We start from the raw sequence: 19,642 nt of genomic DNA, 5'->3' as shown, positions 1-19,642 counted from the left end.
AACAAGACTTTTAATATACAGAGTAAGATTTCCCTTCTCTAAACTGGTCTCAAGCATGTATCAGTAAATAGTAGTACAGAACTTTGTTGAACTACTGTTATTAAAGACATGTTATGTCTTTAATTAAAATGGCTTCTAGACACTGTGTCTGTACGTCTCATTTTACAATGACAACAATAGTCACTATTTATTCAGCAGCTACTGTATGCCAAGCACTGTGCCAAGGGCATTATATACATTATATCTCATTTACCTGAATTGATATTAACAGTGCATGAAAATTTTAGCTTTCATCACGGTGACAGGCCTGAAATAATCAGCCTCTGTACATGCATATCTTAGCTGGAATTTGGAGCATGAAATTCTACAGATCCTTTTCTTACAGGGAATGCAGACTGTCCCATTAGATTAACTTTCTCCTAGCCTCTCAGTTCTTTGGGCTGAATTTCAGGGAGTTCAACTGAACCAACAATGGTATTGCCTCTATTAGGTAAAATGCAATACGGAACTGTCTTACCTTCCTTCCCCTCATTAGTGCCAGACCACCACTCCTTATCTCAAGTCCTATATTTATCCTGAAAGCTAATAATAAAGCATGAACCACAGACACACTGAGCTAAGCATCATCTGTACCCCAGAGACCAGTCGTTGAGATTTTAAACACTGTGCCATTTATTAGAATGGACCCATAGTCATGCTTCGTATGAAGAGTAATATAGTGAGCATGAAGGCATTCTAGCTTCATGCTTCTTTTTATAATTTGGCTAGAACCTGTCATTTTTGAACCAATAGTAATATTATTGGCATTATCTTGTATATCTATAAATTTGAAACTTAGCATTATTGGACAGTTTGGAATGTTAATAAATATCTTTGCAAACTTTCTTAAGAAAATGTTGATATAATTAAGAAAAGGACATTTACCACATTGCCAATGTACAAATATTTTAATGTTCGTTTCAAGTCACAGGGGCTTGCCAAACTGGCTTTTGGAATCAAAGTCTGTTATTTGTAAAGAAATTATGCCATTACCTAATTCAAGCTCACCATGATCTCCATTATGTTTTAAATTATGTTATATCCCATAATCTGTTATATTACCATAAGTAACTATAGTAAAACATTATTATATTATTCCACATACTTACCATCATGTCCTCTAATTTGAAAACACCAACTAAACACTTAAAAACAATATCATCTACACAGAGTGACTTCTTTTACTTGATGTTTAATAAAATAATCTCCTACAAATGTTCTGAAAAGGTTTTCTTATGAGCTATTGGTATTAGGCAAACAAAAATTACAAACGGCTTAATTATCACGTCTTAAGATTTGCTAAGTCCGAGGAAATATTTGGGGTAAAGCAACTTAGCACATCAAAAGCACACTAATTAAATGAAGTGGAAGACTGATGGGAATTGATGAAATATATGAATTATAGGATGTTTCTTTAAAAAATAATTTCAGTTATAAAACCTTAAATGAAATGTTGACAAGGGTGGCTTGCTTTAATAAAGGGATAGGAATGTTTAGTAATTAGCATGTTAACTATAAAATATAAAAATGTGATTTTTAACCTCATAAAATTTGGTATTTATAGTGTTATAGTGGTAATTCATTCAATATGCCTTTTTCCACAGGTAAAGGAAAAAACTTCAGTGTAGATCTGATCTAAAGTATAACAAGTTTCAAAGAAGGGAGGGTAAGCTAATGAAAAATGTTATACAAAATGCTTTATAATGCAATTAAAATGTTAGTGGTTTTAGAACTTGTGTTACTTGATAATTATGGCAGTAGTCTCTTAACCATCAAATATTTTCTTGTTCAAATTGAAAAAAACATACCTGTACAACCAGTTTTTCCTTTTTTGCCTGAATATCCCATATCACAGTGGCAGATGAATGAACCTTTCGTGTTTTCACAGGTTCCACTTAGGCAGATATTTGGATTTAGGTCACATTCATTGACATCTGTAAAATACAGATGTTATTAACACATATAACTGTTTGATATCATTGAAAACTTTTCTCCCTGACAGAAGACAAAAAAAGGGACCATATTTACAGAGCTCAATTCACACCTGCCACACTCAGTTCATACCGCAGGCCACCCCAGCAGACTGGCTCTTTATCTGGGCTACAAGCAGGAGGTCACGTAATCAAATAAACAGACTGACCCTAGGCTGTGTATAGAGCCTGTTTATGTGACAGTCTAGAAAACTTTTTAAAATGACATATTCTGTTGCAAGATAAAAATTTTAATTCAGCCTGAGACTGCCAACATGTTAGATTCCGTATTTTAAAAGTAAGTATAGATGCACTATTAGTCTTAGTTCAGGTCATGACAAACTTCACTCCTTGCCCAAATTAAAAAGTTTCTGTTTTTTATGACATTCACTTTACTGGGTTTTTTTAAGTTTATTTATTTGACAGAGACAGAGACAGTGCAAGTGGGTGAGGAGCAGAGAGAGAGAATCCCAAGCAGGCTCTGCACTGCCAGCACAGAGTCTGATGCGGGACTTGAACCCACAAAACCACAAATGAGATCATGGCCTGAGCCAAAACGACTGAGCCACCCAGTCACCCCTATGATATTCACTTTAATTTGTAGGGCTTCATAAATATTCAGTAAGGGTTTTCTGAAGATACAAATGTGAGATAATTTAAAATTTTAATTCTAGACTCTCACTTCTGGCCAAGATGGAGTAATAGAGGTGGAATTTGCTTTCCCATGGGAAACACCAGCAAAAAAACAACAGAGGCAACAAAGACAGTGATGCCTGAGAGAAAGAAAAGCTAGGTGAGCTCCATAAATGCCCTAGATTACAGTGTATGGACAGTTTTAAATCCATGGCATAGGGAAGGGGATGACCGTTGGAGCCAAGTAGTGTCCCAGAGTTGAGGGGATACTGCTGGACATCCTGGAAGGTCAAGGTAGTCAGAGTTCACAAGGAAGAGTAAAAGAAAGAAGGGAGAGAGAGAGCTCTGGGAATCTGCAAAGGGTCCCTGTCATATATTCAGATGAGTAGTGATCAGTGCATTCAGGTAAAGAAACCACTCGAAGCTAGGGGAAGTATCACTCACAACAATTAGAGGGAACAATCATCAGGGCTCACAGAAGGCCTGTAATTGTGCCTGTTCCTACCAGTCAGATTGAAAAATCTCATAATTTAGAAGGGTCTTCCTTCAATAATGGGGCAAAATAAGCCTTACAGCAACTGCTGCTTCAAAGCATAACATCAAAACTTTGAAAAGACCCATCTGTTTCCAAATAACTTAACTGGGTTGCAGAACAAAGCCCAAGAATATTTCTAGGGATACAAAAATATCTAGCGCCTAGTAAGTCAAAATTTATAGTGTCTGGCATTCAATCAAAAATTACCAAGCATTCAATGAAGCAGGAAAATATGACCCATAATGAAGAAGAAAGTCAATTTACTGAAATGACCCAGAACCGACACAGATGATGGAATTGGTAGACAAGGACACTGAAGCAGTTATTCTAATTCTACTTCATATGCTCAAAAAGCTAGAGGAATGACTGGACGTAGAGAAGATGTGAAAAATGCCCCAAATCAAATTTTTGGAGATGAAAACTACAATGTCTGAGCTTAAAAAATACTGAATGAGATTATATATTACAGAAGAAAACTGTAACAAATTTGAAGACATAGCAATAGAATACATCAATACAATCAATTGTAGAGTTTGTCACATTCTTGTCAGAAATAAATTTTGCTTGCCTTTAGTAAAAATATTTTAAAGGCCTAGACTCTAGTCACAACAGAAGAAGGGTTAAGGAGACAGAAATAATGCACAGACACAAAATAAGTGTATGTGTGGAGTTGACCAATGGTTAACTCAGTCCACATAACATATCTGACAAGAACATTATGTCACAGTCACAAGAAAGTTGCTCTTTGGACTGCTGGCTTTGAAATATTACTAATATGCTCCTAAATATCCTTACTTTCCCCATAGGATCCATTTATCAACTACCCAAACTAGTGCTAATGTCATTTAACAGGGCTTGTGAATACCCAGACAAAATGGAAAATTCTGTCTTCTTTTCTCACCTACACAAGTCTTCATGTCTTCAGATGCCATGAATCCATCATAACACAAGCACCTGTACTCCCCGGGTATGTTTGTACACTGACCACCATCACAGATATTGGGGTTATCTTCACACTCATCAATGTCTGCAGAGAATAAAGCCAGCAATAGTGTGTTGTTAATATTAGTTCTGTTATAAGAGGGTGAGAAAGTCCAATAAACTCAGCCTATTTGCGTAAGAGAATTAGTTCTCAAATCCAAATGTCCCATCAATTTATCCTGGGTGAAAAAGCAGAAAACCATTTTCAAGATTTACAATACACTATTCAGGATCAAGATCCACACCCTCTTAGAAATCCGTCATTTAATTAGTAATTTTATTCCTGATATGAATTTATCACTCAACAATGATTACGAATTTTATTTTTCTCATTGTCAAATGTAAATGCCTAAGATCTATCATCTGGTTTACTGCTATTTTAAAGGTGAAGTTTGCTTAAAATAAGCTTATCTACTTCGATGCATTTTTAGTAAAAATATTTATTTTCAACATTTAACTATTATGGTCAAATTTATATTTTAGCTTTTCAAGGAGATTTTTCTAGATTAGATAAAATAATTTTGATTCCTAAACCCAAGGCCTCTTCTTAACGGAAACCAAAGTGAAAACCTGTCTTACCTACCTCCCTTCTCATCTCCAGCTGACGACATGGCTCTTCCAGCCCGGGATGATACAACAGGAAGTGAAAATTAGAGCAACAGTTCTCAAGTGTTAGCACTTGGAGAACTTGTGAAAACAGATTATTGGGATCTATCCCCAGAAGTTTCTGGTTCTGTAAATCTGGGTAAGGCCCAAGATTTTGCATTTCTAACACATTCTTGAGTGATGCTGATGCTGCCGGTCCAGAGAATCTGGGCCCTGAGTAGCAATGAATAAACCAAAAGATCAGATTCTTCAAGATTCTGATCAATAAGATAACTATATTTTATACTCCATATGCCAGGAACTGTGCTAAGCACTCTATACACTCCCCCACACAAGCAATCTGAACCCTATCTTTTAGATGAGGAATCTGACGCAAAGGATCTTTATTAAGGACACGCAGCTAAAATATGTGACAAAAAATTTTTTCAACTCAGGACTGTCTGACTCCAAAGTATGGGCCCTGAACCACTCTAGGTATGGACCTGTTATTGAGAGATTTCATAGGAAGCTAAGACCTACTCACCAGTGCATGACCTCTGGTCGGGCATTAGTGCGAATCCTGGCTGACAGCTACATTCATAGCTGCCTTCCGAGTTTGTGCAGAAAGTCTCACAATTACCATTCATTATGCTGCATTCGTCGATGTCTAAGAAAAATAAAAACAACATCACCTTTCTCTGCGTTTGAGATCATGGCATGGGTTTAAAGTTTCCAAAGAAAAACAAAACAAGACAAAAACATCCTAGGGCAACTGGAAGTCATTGGGTCATTCAATTCCTTCAACACATATAAAGGACAAACCTACCATGTGCTAGAGATAAGAATCTAATAGTGAATGAGACACATCCTATCCCTACCTTCATCATGCTTATGTTGCAGCCGGGAGTTAAATGAACAATCAGTTACACAGTACATGGTGTGCCACATGCAATGTAGGATAATGGGCACGTGGATGAAATTCTCTGGGTCACATATTCAATTATAAACTTGACACTCAGTTAGATCGGCTGAGGTTCCAATCCTTTTCAAGAACCTGAGTTGGAATTCTCAGTTGTCCTGGGCCATGTTTCAGAAAAATTTGGGCTGATTTATGGCTTTGGGTGGAAACCATGTGAGACTTGGCAGTTCCACATGATGTACACCCCAAACCAGGCAAAAACTGGCAGCTTTTAAAAAGTTTCACTTTGACTTTGGGCACAATAAACCCAGAGGGCTTTCTATGCCACTCTTCCCACTAAACCCACAGAGGGCTGTCCACAAAGCAAAATGCTTGTCCCACAAAACCCCGTCTTTAAGAAGTGCCAGACCTGGCCTCCATCTCAACGTAAGATATGAACAGAACACAGTCTTCTTTCCAATAATTATTCTTTGAAATGTCTTAACTGATCTAAACCACCTAAGGGCAGACACCGTACCCTATGTTTTTTGTCTTTGTCACAGAACCCAGGCTTTGTTTATGGCAGGTGGTTAGTAATCACTTGCTGATTTGCCTGGGTACGCACGTGCATAAACAAAGCATGTGCTACCGTTCAAAGCAGCATGGCTCAAATTATACTTGTTAGAGCTAAAACATCCAACATCCTTCATTTAAATGGTTCTTTAAAACAGAAAAGGGAGGTGACATCCAAAGATCGTGAGCCACCATGAAAAGAATTTTTACTTGCAGGAAAATAAGGAAGACAAAGTAAAAGCAACTAGTGATGAAAACAAAACTCAGAGAACATTGTTCGGGTGTTTTAGGAAGAGACTAAATAAAATATAAAATGAAAGAGAGAACTTACCGACACAGAACAGCCTGTCAGGAGTTGGATTATAGCCAGGGTTGCAGGCACACTGATACTTCCCTATGAGGTTCACACAACGGCCATTGGGGCAGAGGTTCGCACTCAGTTCACACTCGTTGATGTCTGTTTAGAAAATAAAAATAGTTGGGGCGCCTGGGTGGCGCAGTCGGTTAAGCGTCCGACTTCAGCCAGGTCACGATCTCGCGGTCCGTGAGTTCGAGCCCCGCGTCAGGCTCTGGGCTGATGGCTCGGAGCCTGGAGCCTGTTTCCGATTCTGTGTCTCCCTCTCTCTCTGCCCCTCCCCCATTCATGCTCTGTCTCTCTCTGTCCCAAAAATAAATAAAAAACGTTGAAAAAAAAATTTTTAAAAAGAAAATAAAAATAGTTAACATCCAGACAGAAGCTTCTGACTGTGGCAGAAGCATGGGTTGAACAGCCGACGACAAATAAGTGGTCTGAAAGTCTTCTTCCTTACCTATACATGCTGAGATGTTGGGGGACAGCTGATGACCAGGAGGACATTCGCAGCGGAAGCTTCCCTCTGTGTTTAGGCAAACACCTCCTCGGCACAGGAGAGGATCTCTCTGACACTCATCGATATCTGCAAAATGGCGATGGCCCATGTTGACGATGGTGGTGGTGTCCTAGTCCAGGACCCCAGGCCAGTGCCCTCCTCAGTGCACCCAGTTGGTTAGAGTCTTGGCTGCCCATGGCTCACAGACTCCCTTCTTGGAGAACCACTGTCCCTCTCACCCAGAAATGTCTGAGAGGCGAGAATTATACCCCACCCCCGTGTTGGGGGCTTCCCAGTGGCTGGCACGGGACTGTACAATGTGACCTCCTTGCCTAACAGTGGGACAACTCTTTGGTGCCATTCATATTCCAGAGGCCCCTGTAGGATCAGGTTAGGGCTAAGAGACCTCTTTCCCTGCCCTAATTTGCTTCCCTTACTTCCTTACAGCTTCTTTCTGAGAGTACTACCTCACAAAAATCCCCATCTCAGGCCTCTCTCTAGGGAACCCGATCTAATACAGCCAGCGTAATCAATCTCTTTTTCTAGATGTTGGACAGAAGCCCCATAATGTGACCTCCAACACAGCTAATGTTTGAATTGTTCTCTCTTCTCTTCCAGGTGTTAAACTCACTTCTTAGACCCATAACTGGTATCCTAGGCCACCTGCCAGCCCACAGCATGAATTCCCTCATGCTTTCTGCATGTCAGTCTCCCTCTGCCCCAGACTGATTCTGGACTCACTGGTCAGGAAACCAGTCCACTGGGGGAGCTGGGGAATCCTGGGAGGGAGGCTCTGAGTTTTCAAAGCTTCAGGGAATCCCTCTCTTCCTGTGCGGATCAGATGGTCACACACTTACCCATGCAGTTCTTCATCATCATGAATCCACTTTCATAGCCCTCATCACACTTGCATTCAAAGTCCCCTGGGGTGTTCACACACTGGCCTCGGCCACAGAGGTCAGGGGATATTCGGCATTCGTCGATGTCTGAATGAAGGCAGTAAGTGGCAACACATGAGTATCAGGACAGCTTTCATTCTTGTGGCAATATGTTAAAGGTGAAGAGTTCTAAAGGGTATCCCAGGAAGGGGAGCCCGTCACTGACCTGTGCAGTTCCTTTCTTCAGAGTCAAGAGCAAAGCCACTGTCACACCTGCACTTAAAGCTGCCAATGGTGTTTCTGCACTTGCCGTGGGTGCAGAGGCTGGGAATCATCTTGCACTCGTTGATATCTTCAAGAAAAATAAAATGTGCAGAAAGTTCCTGAGCATCCTATAAGTTTTCCATGCCCCTATTTTACTTTTTAATGTTTATTTATTTTTGAGAAAGAGAGACAGAGAGACAGAGAGAGAGAGAGGGAAAGCACAAGCAGGGGAGAGGCAGAGAGAGAGGGAAACAGGATCTGAAGCAGGCTCCAGGCTCTGAGCTGTCGGCACAGAGCCCCACGTGGGGCTCAAACCCATGAACTTCAAGATGGTGACCTGAAGCAAAGTCGGATGATTAACCGACTGAGCCACCCAGGCGCCCCTCAATGCCCTTATTTAAAACCCAGGAGAGTCCTGATTTAAAGTCTTGGCAATATGCATTTTACTGTATTGTATTGTATTGTATTGTATTGTATTGTATTGTATTTTTAATGTTTATTTATTTTTGGGAGAGAGAGAGAGAGAGTGCCAGTGAGCACAAGCAGGGGAGGGGCAGAGAGTGGGGGCGGGTATTGGGGGTGGGGAGGGAACAGAGGATCTAAAGCAGGCTCTGCACTGACAGCACAGAGCCCAATGTGGGGCTTGAACTCGTGAACCGTGAGATCATGACCTGAGCCAAAGTCGGACGCTCAACAGGCTGAACCACACAGGTGCCCCTTGGCAATATGCAATTTAAAGAATGTGTGATGATCCATGAGAACTATGATTTTGTAAATGCTTCTAGTCTTTTAAACTTCTACATTTTAGAAAGCAATATTAGGGAAGTAGAAGGGGTGTTTATTTGGACTTTTAGAGCCCAGCACACTGCCTGATACATACCAAACACTTAAGTATTTGCTGAATGAATGACTAAATATTCTAAACCACTAGCATCCATACTTAAAAGCACATAGAAGATGACTGGCATATATTGCTTCACAGCAACCAACTGAGAGTATAGTGGAATGAGATATTCATCTATTCTTTTTGATGCTTCTTTGGATACACCTAAAATATAAGAATGGCAAAAAAGATGCCATTTATAATTTAAACTATTTGTAAATATTGTATACTATTAAAAATATTTTCTGAAATATGTATAAAATTTAAAAATATTTTCTCAATTAATATTAAGGTGTTATTAATATAATTAAAAGAGTTTCTTGTACACTAGGGGACTGCATAGGTACCCTGTGATCTCCTTTCAGGAGTTTTTTTTTTTTTTTAAATGCTTATTTATTTTTGAGAGAGAGACAGAGACAGAGACAGAGAGAGAGAGAGACAGAGTGCAAGTCGGGGAGGGGCAGAGAAAGCGGGAGGCGCAGAATCTGAAGCAGGCTCCAGGCTCTGAGCTGTCAGCACAGAGCCTGATGCAGGGCTCAAGCTCACAAATGGTGAGATCATAACCTGAGACGAAGTCGGATGCCTAACAAACTGAGCCACCCAGGTGCCCCTCCTTTCAGGAGTCTTTCTAAAGCAAGACCTAAAGTTCAAAGAATACAAGTTCATTTCTACAAAATGTCATGAAAGACAAATTAAATCTCCAGAATAAGTCCTTCTGTGGCAATGGATTGCCACAGTCTTTGGAAGCAAATTATTCAAATTCCTTTGAATTTACTTAGGAGACATTTAAGAGGCCATCTAGAAACTGTCTCTATAGACAGAATTTTAATCCCCATGGTTGCTTGGACTGAACACTCGGTACAAAAAAAGTTTACACTTTTTATATAAGAATAATTAAGCAATATTCATATACTCATTTCCCAGTTTTATAAGTTGATTTAGTCATGAAGTGTAATAACTAGGCCCAGACACACTGGGAAACCAAGATAAAAATCTATAGCAGGAATATAAACTGAGACTCTCTGAAAAACTGGAATTCTGAGAAACCAGTCATGATTTTTTCCGTGTGCTAAAGTAAACAAGTTATGCATCATTGTGCGTAAAAAGTTAAATCAATTTTGGAATTAGATTAAATCTGTAATTTCTCGTTTTTTTTGACATGAATTTTAGGTTATAGTATAATAAATCGAAATAGTGTTTGAGATATCATAAGACACTGGAATGTGTTTGGCACAGGAATGACTTTCACTGTATTTTGGACCAAGAGGACCTGCCATGGGCTTCTCATGCCACTCACCCTCAATATCTATACTCAGGTGAACTGAAGTGACCCAGATGAAATCAGGAGATAAAAGGGCAAATCATATAGCATTAGCAGATGGAATTAAAATTCCCCAAGAAGATTGCCTTTTTGTTTCTATTTGGTTTAGGATAGTACTATAATCTACGTTAACACTTAATAAATAGCTAATGGGAGAGGCAAGTGACCTCGGGCAGTCCTGGAGGTGGGGAAGGAGAAGCTGTCGCAGAGTGACCATCTGCTGTCTGTTAACCCAGCGGGTGAACAATGTACGCTCAGATCATCGAGGGATGGCCACATGGGTGATGTTCACTGTAGTTCTCCTGGTAGCATAACCTCCAGTCCGTCTAAAAAGAGGAGCAATCAAGCACTGAAACAATTGTACCTTTGAAGAAAGGTTTTCCATTTGTAATTTCTTTGGTGGCGAATCCAGGCCCCCTGGGACAGAGCTCCTCGTACTCAGGCGTGTTCCTCACAGGACACTCCTCGCATTCCTCGGTACCCCAGGCCGCCCCGACCGAGCAGCAGCAGGCGTCCATGCGGTGGCGGCCGGCAATGGGCAGAGTGCACTCCTCGTCCTCGTACCTCAGGAAGCAGGTTTCCACGCGGATATCTGCCAGATGGAACACAGGAAGGCTTACGAGAGCTACTCTGTTTTCACTGGCCCCAGCTGCCAACGAGTTGTGTCAGGCAAAGTACAATAAACACCATAATCTGTGATGTACTTACTGGCCAGAATGATTTTTTTTTTTTTTTCCCAAAAGGAGCTCAGGCTTTCTGATGGGTATTCCCACCTAATAAAGACTCCCTTTTCTTTGGTAGCTCATATTTATTTGGACCTCCTATTTCTGGAAACATTCCTTTCAAGTTTAGGCACCTTCTGATAATTCTACATGAGGAACGGTATTCTGGGAAATCCCACAATGCTCTTTTGGGAGATGTCTGCTCCCTGTACAGACATGCTTACTACCAATGCATGCGCTCCATAATGCCTTGACGTCTGCTCTCTGGCTACAAGGAAGCTGCACTCTTTATCACTGGAGAACACCTAAGCCAGCTCCAGCATACCTCATTTTTGGAGAGGTGCAATGTTAAATTCCAAAACGAAGACTGCCTTACTTGGGATTAAAGAGGAAAAATACAAAGAAAAGCCATCCATTCCTCTTCTCAAGTATTTCTTTCACCTTTACATGGTCTTAAGTGTACATTCTTTGGGGCACATGTGGGTACCTCTAGCCCCAACCCCAAATTCACGGAATTGTAAGGGAGAGTAGGAGAAGTGACATGGTGGATGTCAGAAGACCTGGAGCTTGGTCTTGCAACTAAGAAGCTGCTTGTCTTAGACAAATTATGAACCCTGTCCCTGACTTTCCATATCTGTAAAATGATGTTGCACCCATCCTTGGGGGGGTACTGTGAGGCTCAGATGAGATTGTGTGTCTGGAAACTGTAAAGTGTAATTAAAACCTAAGGCATTATCTTCCCTCTCTTTCTCCTTCACAATGTGGTCTTTAACCATTCACCTAAGTGCTTGAACTTCCTTTAATGTCAGAAAGCTTCTGAAGTCTTTGGGGCAACTCTACATTCAGGTTGCCTCTAATCAGATGGGTAGCTCCTATCTTTTAAAATGATTTCTACATTAAACACTGAAGCATCTTTTGACTGAAGAACCTAGAAGAAGGTTTTCATTAAATGCTCATTCCTCCTAAACAAAAGCTGACTCCAGAGGAGAGTAATTGACATCCATGGTTGCAACAAGACTCAAGCCTTGGGATTCCATCTTTTCCCTCCCATATTGCTTATGCTATAAACCATACAGTTCTATATTTAAAGGTTAGTTAGTTCTAATTCATAAACAATCTGAATCCCTTACCCTCATATCACTCTTTTAACCACCTATAGTGGTTAAGGATGATCTCAGAGGAATATGGTTTCAGATACACAATGTATCTGAGCATCATTTTCAGAGTCATGGACTCAAAAACGAGTGACCCAAGAGACATATTCCTGGCAGTCAGAAGCCACAGAAGTAGCATCAGAATAACTCTGCCAGATGCCACACACGATTGTGGAATCTCAAACGTGCTGTCATTAAAAGTCCATAGGGCAGCTTTCTAAGAACTCAGGGTCCCATCTTCCATATCATTGCTACTTGGACTTGAGCAGTTGGCATGGAGAATCCCACCATGATTAAAAGTGACAGTACCCCTGGGCTCCTTCACTATTCAGGACTGTGGCACTCTTCACTCATACCCATAAGAGTTTCCTGCAAGGACCTGTCCATCTTGCCAATGGCAGGACATGCCTAGCAGCCATGGGCTACAGTTTTCAATCAAGCAAAAATGCTCTTGCCTACGTTCACCTTGTATCCTATAGTCCATGGCATATGGGGGCAGATTTAAGAGCTTTGGAATAATAACCACGATGGTAATATTTAAGGAATAGTTACATCAATATAGAACTAAAGTTTCTCTTCACTAACATGTTCTCTACTCTTTGTATAAAGGATAAAAAAGAGCTTGAGTGAGGAAGCCTATTTGTCAAGGAAACCACCATAAATCCTAGTGTAAATGTTGAATTGGACGTGTGTGTATCTGTACTTGAAACCAAATATTCAACTTTGTCTTGTTAACTGACTCTTTAATAATCTTTAGGAGATGGTCATTAGAAAAGTAATGAGCTCAGGATTTACCTAGGCAGATCCTCCCTGTGGCATCCAAAGTCATCCCACTGGGACACTGACATTTAAATGATCCCTTAGAGTTAACACATAAGCCATTTTTGCATACTCCTGGGAATACTTCACACTCATTTATATCTATGAAGAAAAAAAGCATGAAGTTAAAATATCTATACAACATCATTCTGTTTTATTTCATACAAGGGGTCATAATTATTCTCACAACAGAAAAGGCCATTTTGAACCAAACAAATTCACAAAATTAGTTTGCCTCCAAATAGTTGATGTAGAATTTCTGGGATCTTTGAATAGCAACCATGCTGAGTCCACCTATTACCAAAGTTATAAGAGTTTCTCCATTGGTCCTAGCGAGTAATTTTTTTTAAGTTTTATTTATTTATATTGAGAGAGACAGAGACAGTGTGAATAGGGGAGGGTCAGAGAGAGGGAGGGAGAGAGAATCCCAAGCAGGCTCCACACTGTCAGCGCAGAGCCTGACGTGGGGCTCGAACTCAGGAACTCACGAACTGTGAGATCATGGCCTGAGTCAAAACCAAGAGTCGGATGCTCAACCAACTGAGCCACTGGGCAACCCAGTAATTTTTGAGTTACAGAGGCTGGGAGTTGGTGTGAGTTCTTGGTGACAGCTCTCGGTACTATAGACATCTCAGGTAAGACTCCCAGGAGTCACATAATTAGCTTTATGAGATCAGATGTCTGGAAATAAGTAGAGACAGAAACCTGGTCTTTCAAATGAACAAAGAAGAGATTGCGTGAAGGTGAGCATTGAGAAAAATCCCACTGAGAAATATGTGGGGTCAGTCAAAAGTGTCTTTTTAAGTGTCATCTGCTGAGATGTCCCCAGAAGGCACATAGTTCTAACTCAGCAATGGTCTCAGACTGTTCTGTCCCAGCTTGAGTTAGGGAGAGTCAAAAGATGCTCATGTTCGTTCATTCATCATTCACCCAGTCTCTCTCAAATGTACCAGTCCCTCCCAGTGCTTAATGGAACTCAGTATGTTCTCTGCACTTAACTTGGAAAAATATTCACCATCAAGTTAATTCAAAGAAATATACTTGCCAATGCCAAAAAGGGGGAACATTAGTCAAGAAACACACACACACACACACACACACACACTGCGTCTCTATTTAGAAGAAATAACTTTCCAAGTGAGTGATGTTGAAAAATCTATTTGAAATCTTTCCTAGTGAGACATGTAAGTGGGGAGGGGAAATTTACCTTTTTGGGTTTTTTGTTCTGGCCACTTGTACATCAAAATGTGCTGCTGAGGTCAGATAAGTTATTAACCGTGGGTCTGGACCAGAGAAAGGCCAAAGGATTCAGTCATCATTTGGAAAGCAAGACCTTGGGTGGGGGTTGTAGTGTTCCTCTTTATGTGAGCAAGGAAAAAACTTCATTTCATTCCACATATGGGACTAATTGCTGTTTTTAAAATTTTTCAGCTGCTGTGTCATGTCAGGTTGTGTTAGTCACCCTGACCTGCATCTATCTGGGACTCCATGAGAAAGAATCACAGCAGACTGGAGAGGATCCACATAAACTTTCAAAAAGGAGGCAACAGAGTATGTCCTTCTATATCATTCATGACCGTGAAACAAACAAACAAACAAACAAACAAACAAAACCCAGGACAAACCAAGAAAAAATGCAAATTTTATAGTCTCATTGAAAACTTCCACTTTTGTCTTCCAGATAGTGTTTTGAAAGTGCAGTCACTCTAAAAGTCACTCTTTTAGGTCAGCCTAAAACACTTTCAGTCACCCTGCCCTGTGGCCATAGTGATCCAACACTGGCAACAGCATATATATGCTTGTGAAATTAACATCTGTTATGTTCTGCAATTCTCATTAATTTTTCTCTCTGATGCATATTTCTTACTGCAAAGTTTCATGACAACTTTATCCAGTCCAAGTTAACATAAGCATTCTTCTTGCACACAGAAATTTATGGTTTATAAATAATCATAAATACCTTCACACTGTGTTCCTTTAATTCTTGAATAGCCTTTACCACATATAGGATCTGTAAAAAACAAACAAATAAATAAAAACCAAAAAACAAATTTGAGATAACAATATCCAGACTTTGTATAGTGTAAGAAACATGAAGGAGTACCTGGACGTGAATTAGATTTCGTTGCTATGAATAAGTCTAAGATAACAAGGTGTTTCTGAGACTGTATAGATGAAGAAGGAGAATGAAATGTCTCTTTGAATTAAGCTCAGTTCCTCTGATTCTGAAGACCCAAAGTTCCCCTAAAGATCATGCTAAGGTGATCACTAAGAAGGAAATTGGCTAGATTTCTCTCTTGCTAACAACTCTAAAATAGGAGTCACAGTATATGATAATTGTAACATGAATATGGAAGACCAAGTCTAAAATTTGAAGATCTCCTGCCCTGCAGCATTCACACATATAAATTCACACATTTATATACCCAGACACCAAATCAATAAAATCATCAGCAAGGCTCTCAAACCTCAGCTTTTCAACAGATTTAGAAGTTAGGTCATGAATAGTGGTTCCTTTATGTCGGTCTATTTTTGGAAGATAATCTATGCCTGCAAAAAGCCCTAAGTATGAGGTTCTAAGAGAGCCCATAGAAATTGCTGATCTAGGAAGGCAACATCAGGAAACCACATTACAGTGTGTGATAGACAATAATAACCAAATCACATGAAATTACTGTCCTTGACACTTCTCTTAGTTTCCTATTCAGCACTATGTTTCATTGAGGTCAGTGGAATTAAATCTAAAATTCCCAGGTGAACCTAAATGAAAAAAGTACTGGGTTTCCTCTTTCTAAGCGAAGACACCAGTGGGACGGGCCCCGTAGCCACAGTGCCTGTCTCTCTTACCGAGTTGGCATAGGGTACACGGGCTCCCCCAGGCAGCACCGAGGGAAGAACAGCACTGGGACTTTAAAGTGGCTCCATTGATGTTGATCTCACACCGCCCATCAATGACAGTCTGCCAGCAAGTGCCCTTGATAGTTTCTGCAAGGAGGTTGGAGAAGATTTTATTAGATACTTAATAAAATCTTTATCAAACATTCAAATATGTGCATTGGAATTACAGCAAGAAGGGCATCATGAAACAAGGGATAATGATAATTTAAACTTTTGTTTATCCATACTTAAACTCTTATGCAATAAGGTCTTTTGCATCAAAAGTAGACACTAAATACAGTACTGATACAGCAGAATAAATACCTATGCAGATGGTTTTTGTTGGATCCAAAGTACTTTCAGAAGAACATTCACAAATAAAAGAGCCCGGGCTGTTCTTGCAGACGCCATTAATGCAAGGACTTGATTCACATTCATCAATGTCTAAAACAAAAAGAGGTCTACATTACTGCTAAAAACTAGTCTTGGGCATGAAGGAATATTTAAACTGTGGCCTCAATTGCTACCACATATTCTTTATTAGATAGTAAAGCTGGCCTAGATAGATTTTTTTTCTAGACTAGATGGAAAATCAAGAATAATAATTGAGGGGCGCCTGGGTGGCTCAGTTGGTTAGGCAACCGACTTCGGTTCAGGTCATGATCTCATAGTTTGTGGGTTCGAACCGCGCATCAGGCTCTGTGCTGACAGCTCAGAGACTGGAGCCTGCTTCGGATTCTGTGTCTCCCCCTCTCTCTACCCCTCCCCTACTCACGCTCTGTGTCTCTCTGTCTCTCAATAATAAATAAACATTAAAGAAATTTAGAAAAAAGAATACTAATTGAGCATATCTCTATAGCACAGAATCTGGAACATGGCTGAATGTTTTTATTCAGGAAATCTGGAGCAAATTTTAAGTGTGATCTCTGAATTACTAGCTATGTAATATTTTCTTCATGTCTTAAATGATGGCAAATAAAATGCCAACTGCAGGTAAGTACCATAGTAGCTTACAAAGTATATGCAAGTGTCATTTGGGACCACAGAATCTCAATTACAATGATATAATTGTCTAAAATAGAGGTGACTCTGGGGCACCTGGGTGGCTTAGCTGGTTGAGCATCCAATTCTTGATTTTACCTCAGGTCATAATCCCAGGATTGTGGGATTGAGCCCCATGTTGGGCTCAGCATGGAACCTGCTTGGGATTCTCTCTCTCCTTCTGCCTTCTGCCCTTCTTGCTTGCTTGCTTGCTTGCTTGCTTGAATGAATGAATGAATGAATGAATGAATGAATAAATAAATATGACTCTAACTGATTTTCATGGTTTTCCAGTGGCATACCAAAAGACAATAAAGTACCTAATATAAGAATAAAAACATAGTTTACCTTCACAGGTTTTTAGGTCAGGTTTGTAGATAAATCCCTTGGGGCAGGTACAGACAAAACTTCCAGGAGTGTTTCTACACTGTCCATTGTCACAAAGCAGACTGTTCAACACACATTCATTAATATCTGCAAAACCAATGAACATGAACTTTTAGAGGGAGCTCATTCTTTGCATGCAATTTCTCTGCTTTTTATAGGTTAAATTTTTAAGGTCATATGAAATGATTAATTTAAGCAAGGAGGGAAAACTCCTCTACCACAGGTTTTTGCCTAACTTACCTAATTTGAGGAAAATAGGGGTTTCATCTGATTATTTATAGTAGGGATCTACACAGTCTAAAGTCACCAGATACTGTTCAATTTACTTTCTTTACAGGAAGAAACTTGGATTTGCTGGAAATCATTAATCTTTATACAACTGTTTTATTGTGCCAGAATTAAAAGGACTAATCCTATTGATTTAAGGGACTAAATAAACATTTAGAAAGTATGGTCCAACTTTGATATGTGTTAGTTCTAGGATGGTTGTTTCTTCTTTGGAACAACTGAAATGGTCTCCGATTGTGTTTATAGAGTGTGAAGCAATCTATAGAGTTTATAATTCTTATGAGGAATTTAGACTTGAGATTCAGAGAGCTCAGAAAAATTCCTTACTTTCAGGTGAATAATAGGTCTGTCTCATGTAAAATCTAACTTTTGATATGTGTTACTCAGGTAATTTAGGAAGTGTGGAACTTCAACAGTTTGTTATATATAGTTTATAGTTATATATAGTTTAGTTGGCCTAAACTACATCACACAGACATAGAATAGGCTATATGTTCACAAGGAATTTTTTTTTTTACACATCAACAAATTCTGCTTATATAATCATTTGACAATCTAGTAGCCCTAACATAAAAGATACACCAATTCAGTACTAGAAATCATCATAGGTTCACAGTGGTAAATACAAGTAAATTAGCAATATATTTATAAAGTACTTAAATTATAAAAAACATTAAGTGTAAAGTTATATTATTGTATGAGCAAACAACATGGTGAGAAGTCTATCAAAATGATATAGGGAATGCTAACACTTCCCCAAAGAGTTAGTATTGCAATTCTTAAACTTTGATGATGCCAGAAGAATCTGGAACCTTATATCGAGGAATTTATGATTAAGATAAAAACCAGCCAGTCCCTGGAGGGGACGGCTGTGGTGGATTTTTGATTCCTAACTTCATATCTCTAAACATAATCTGAAATATGAACATACTTCTGACCTGATGATAATCAGTTCAACTTTGGAGTATACATTTAACTTGTTGACGAAGAATCCCTACGGCCTCCCAAACTCTCCCTTTTGCTTCCAATGGGGCGATTTTTTGGATGAAGCTAAAACATCTCTGTGTCTTTCTGGGCCTGCTCAAATAAATAATGATTTCTGTCTTTTGATGAAGAGAGGCTTTTACAGAAAAATTAAATTGTAAATCTAGTTTGAAAACACCATGTGTACTCAAATGACAACTGTACCCCAGAAAAAAAGCCCTAAAATTAAGGGTGTGAGAGAGGAAGAATTCACTTCTCAAAAGTCATTGTAGACCACAAAGAGGGAAGGGCTAATTTGGGGACAGCAATAAAAGTTAGGGAAAGAAAAAGAAACCCGTAGTTGAAAGAAGAGGGTTTTGTGATAACTATACAGCTCCCCTGAAGACCTCCTATCCTCATTTTTTTATGTACTAGTTTAGCCTGAGACTAAGATGAAAGGTGATTTAAAGGGGGCAGAGAAGAAGCTTTTATTTACTGTTACTTCTTTTTATGAGTGTGCAAGCCATGAGTGAAGAAGGACAGCAAGTGAAAAATACTCAAGTAAGATTTCTGCTTCTTCGAAAATAATTGCTACCTCCACTTTGCCCATTATGACATTACAGGCAGGCCTAACAACAAAGACATCTATTAGATGCGATATTCTGCTTCAACCTGCACACTGTACATCGCATGACAGAAACTACTCTTGCCATGTTGCATCCTTTAAGAAGTTAGAAAACAAAAGTAAACATTATTTATGCTGAATAGAAGTACAGGGAAGAAGAAGAGAAGGCTAGAGTGTGTGGGGAACAGGTGACCTGCAGAGAGCCAGAGGGGGCAAAATGGTTGAGGGCTTGTTTTAGGACATTTAGAGTTAGCTTTCCTCTCTGTTCTATCTCTAGAATCCCTCTCTTTTCTTTGTACACAGAGCCCTAGTCTCACAGATAGAGCCATGATCTCACAGTATCAAAACAAACTGGGGT

General features: G+C 39.6%; 1 protein-coding gene across 1 annotated transcript in view; it reads right to left on the bottom strand.

Moving 5' to 3' along the window:
• FBN1 (fibrillin 1) overlaps positions 1-19,642 on the bottom strand; it is a 233,001-nt gene that overhangs the window by 67,191 nt on the left and 146,168 nt on the right. The window contains exons 19-31 of the mRNA XM_047074460.1: positions 17,370-17,495; positions 16,305-16,424; positions 15,951-16,088; positions 15,064-15,114; positions 13,080-13,205; positions 10,773-11,000; positions 8,167-8,292; positions 7,920-8,048; positions 7,024-7,149; positions 6,546-6,671; positions 5,288-5,410; positions 4,079-4,204; positions 1,848-1,973 (exon numbers count right to left, since the gene is read on the bottom strand). Coding sequence (XP_046930416.1) covers positions 1,848-1,973; positions 4,079-4,204; positions 5,288-5,410; positions 6,546-6,671; positions 7,024-7,149; positions 7,920-8,048; positions 8,167-8,292; positions 10,773-11,000; positions 13,080-13,205; positions 15,064-15,114; positions 15,951-16,088; positions 16,305-16,424; positions 17,370-17,495 — 1,671 coding nt within the window. The remainder of the gene's footprint in view (positions 1-1,847; positions 1,974-4,078; positions 4,205-5,287; positions 5,411-6,545; positions 6,672-7,023; positions 7,150-7,919; positions 8,049-8,166; positions 8,293-10,772; positions 11,001-13,079; positions 13,206-15,063; positions 15,115-15,950; positions 16,089-16,304; positions 16,425-17,369; positions 17,496-19,642) is intronic.

Source organism: Lynx rufus, unplaced genomic scaffold (genome assembly GCF_022079265.1).
Source record: "Lynx rufus isolate CCGP_SWC_20201006 ecotype Redwood Valley unplaced genomic scaffold, mLynRuf1.p SCAF_13, whole genome shotgun sequence".
NCBI lineage: Eukaryota > Metazoa > Chordata > Mammalia > Carnivora > Felidae > Lynx > Lynx rufus.
Note: the sequence above shows the minus strand (reverse complement) of the source record. Positions and strands in the feature narration are given on the sequence as shown.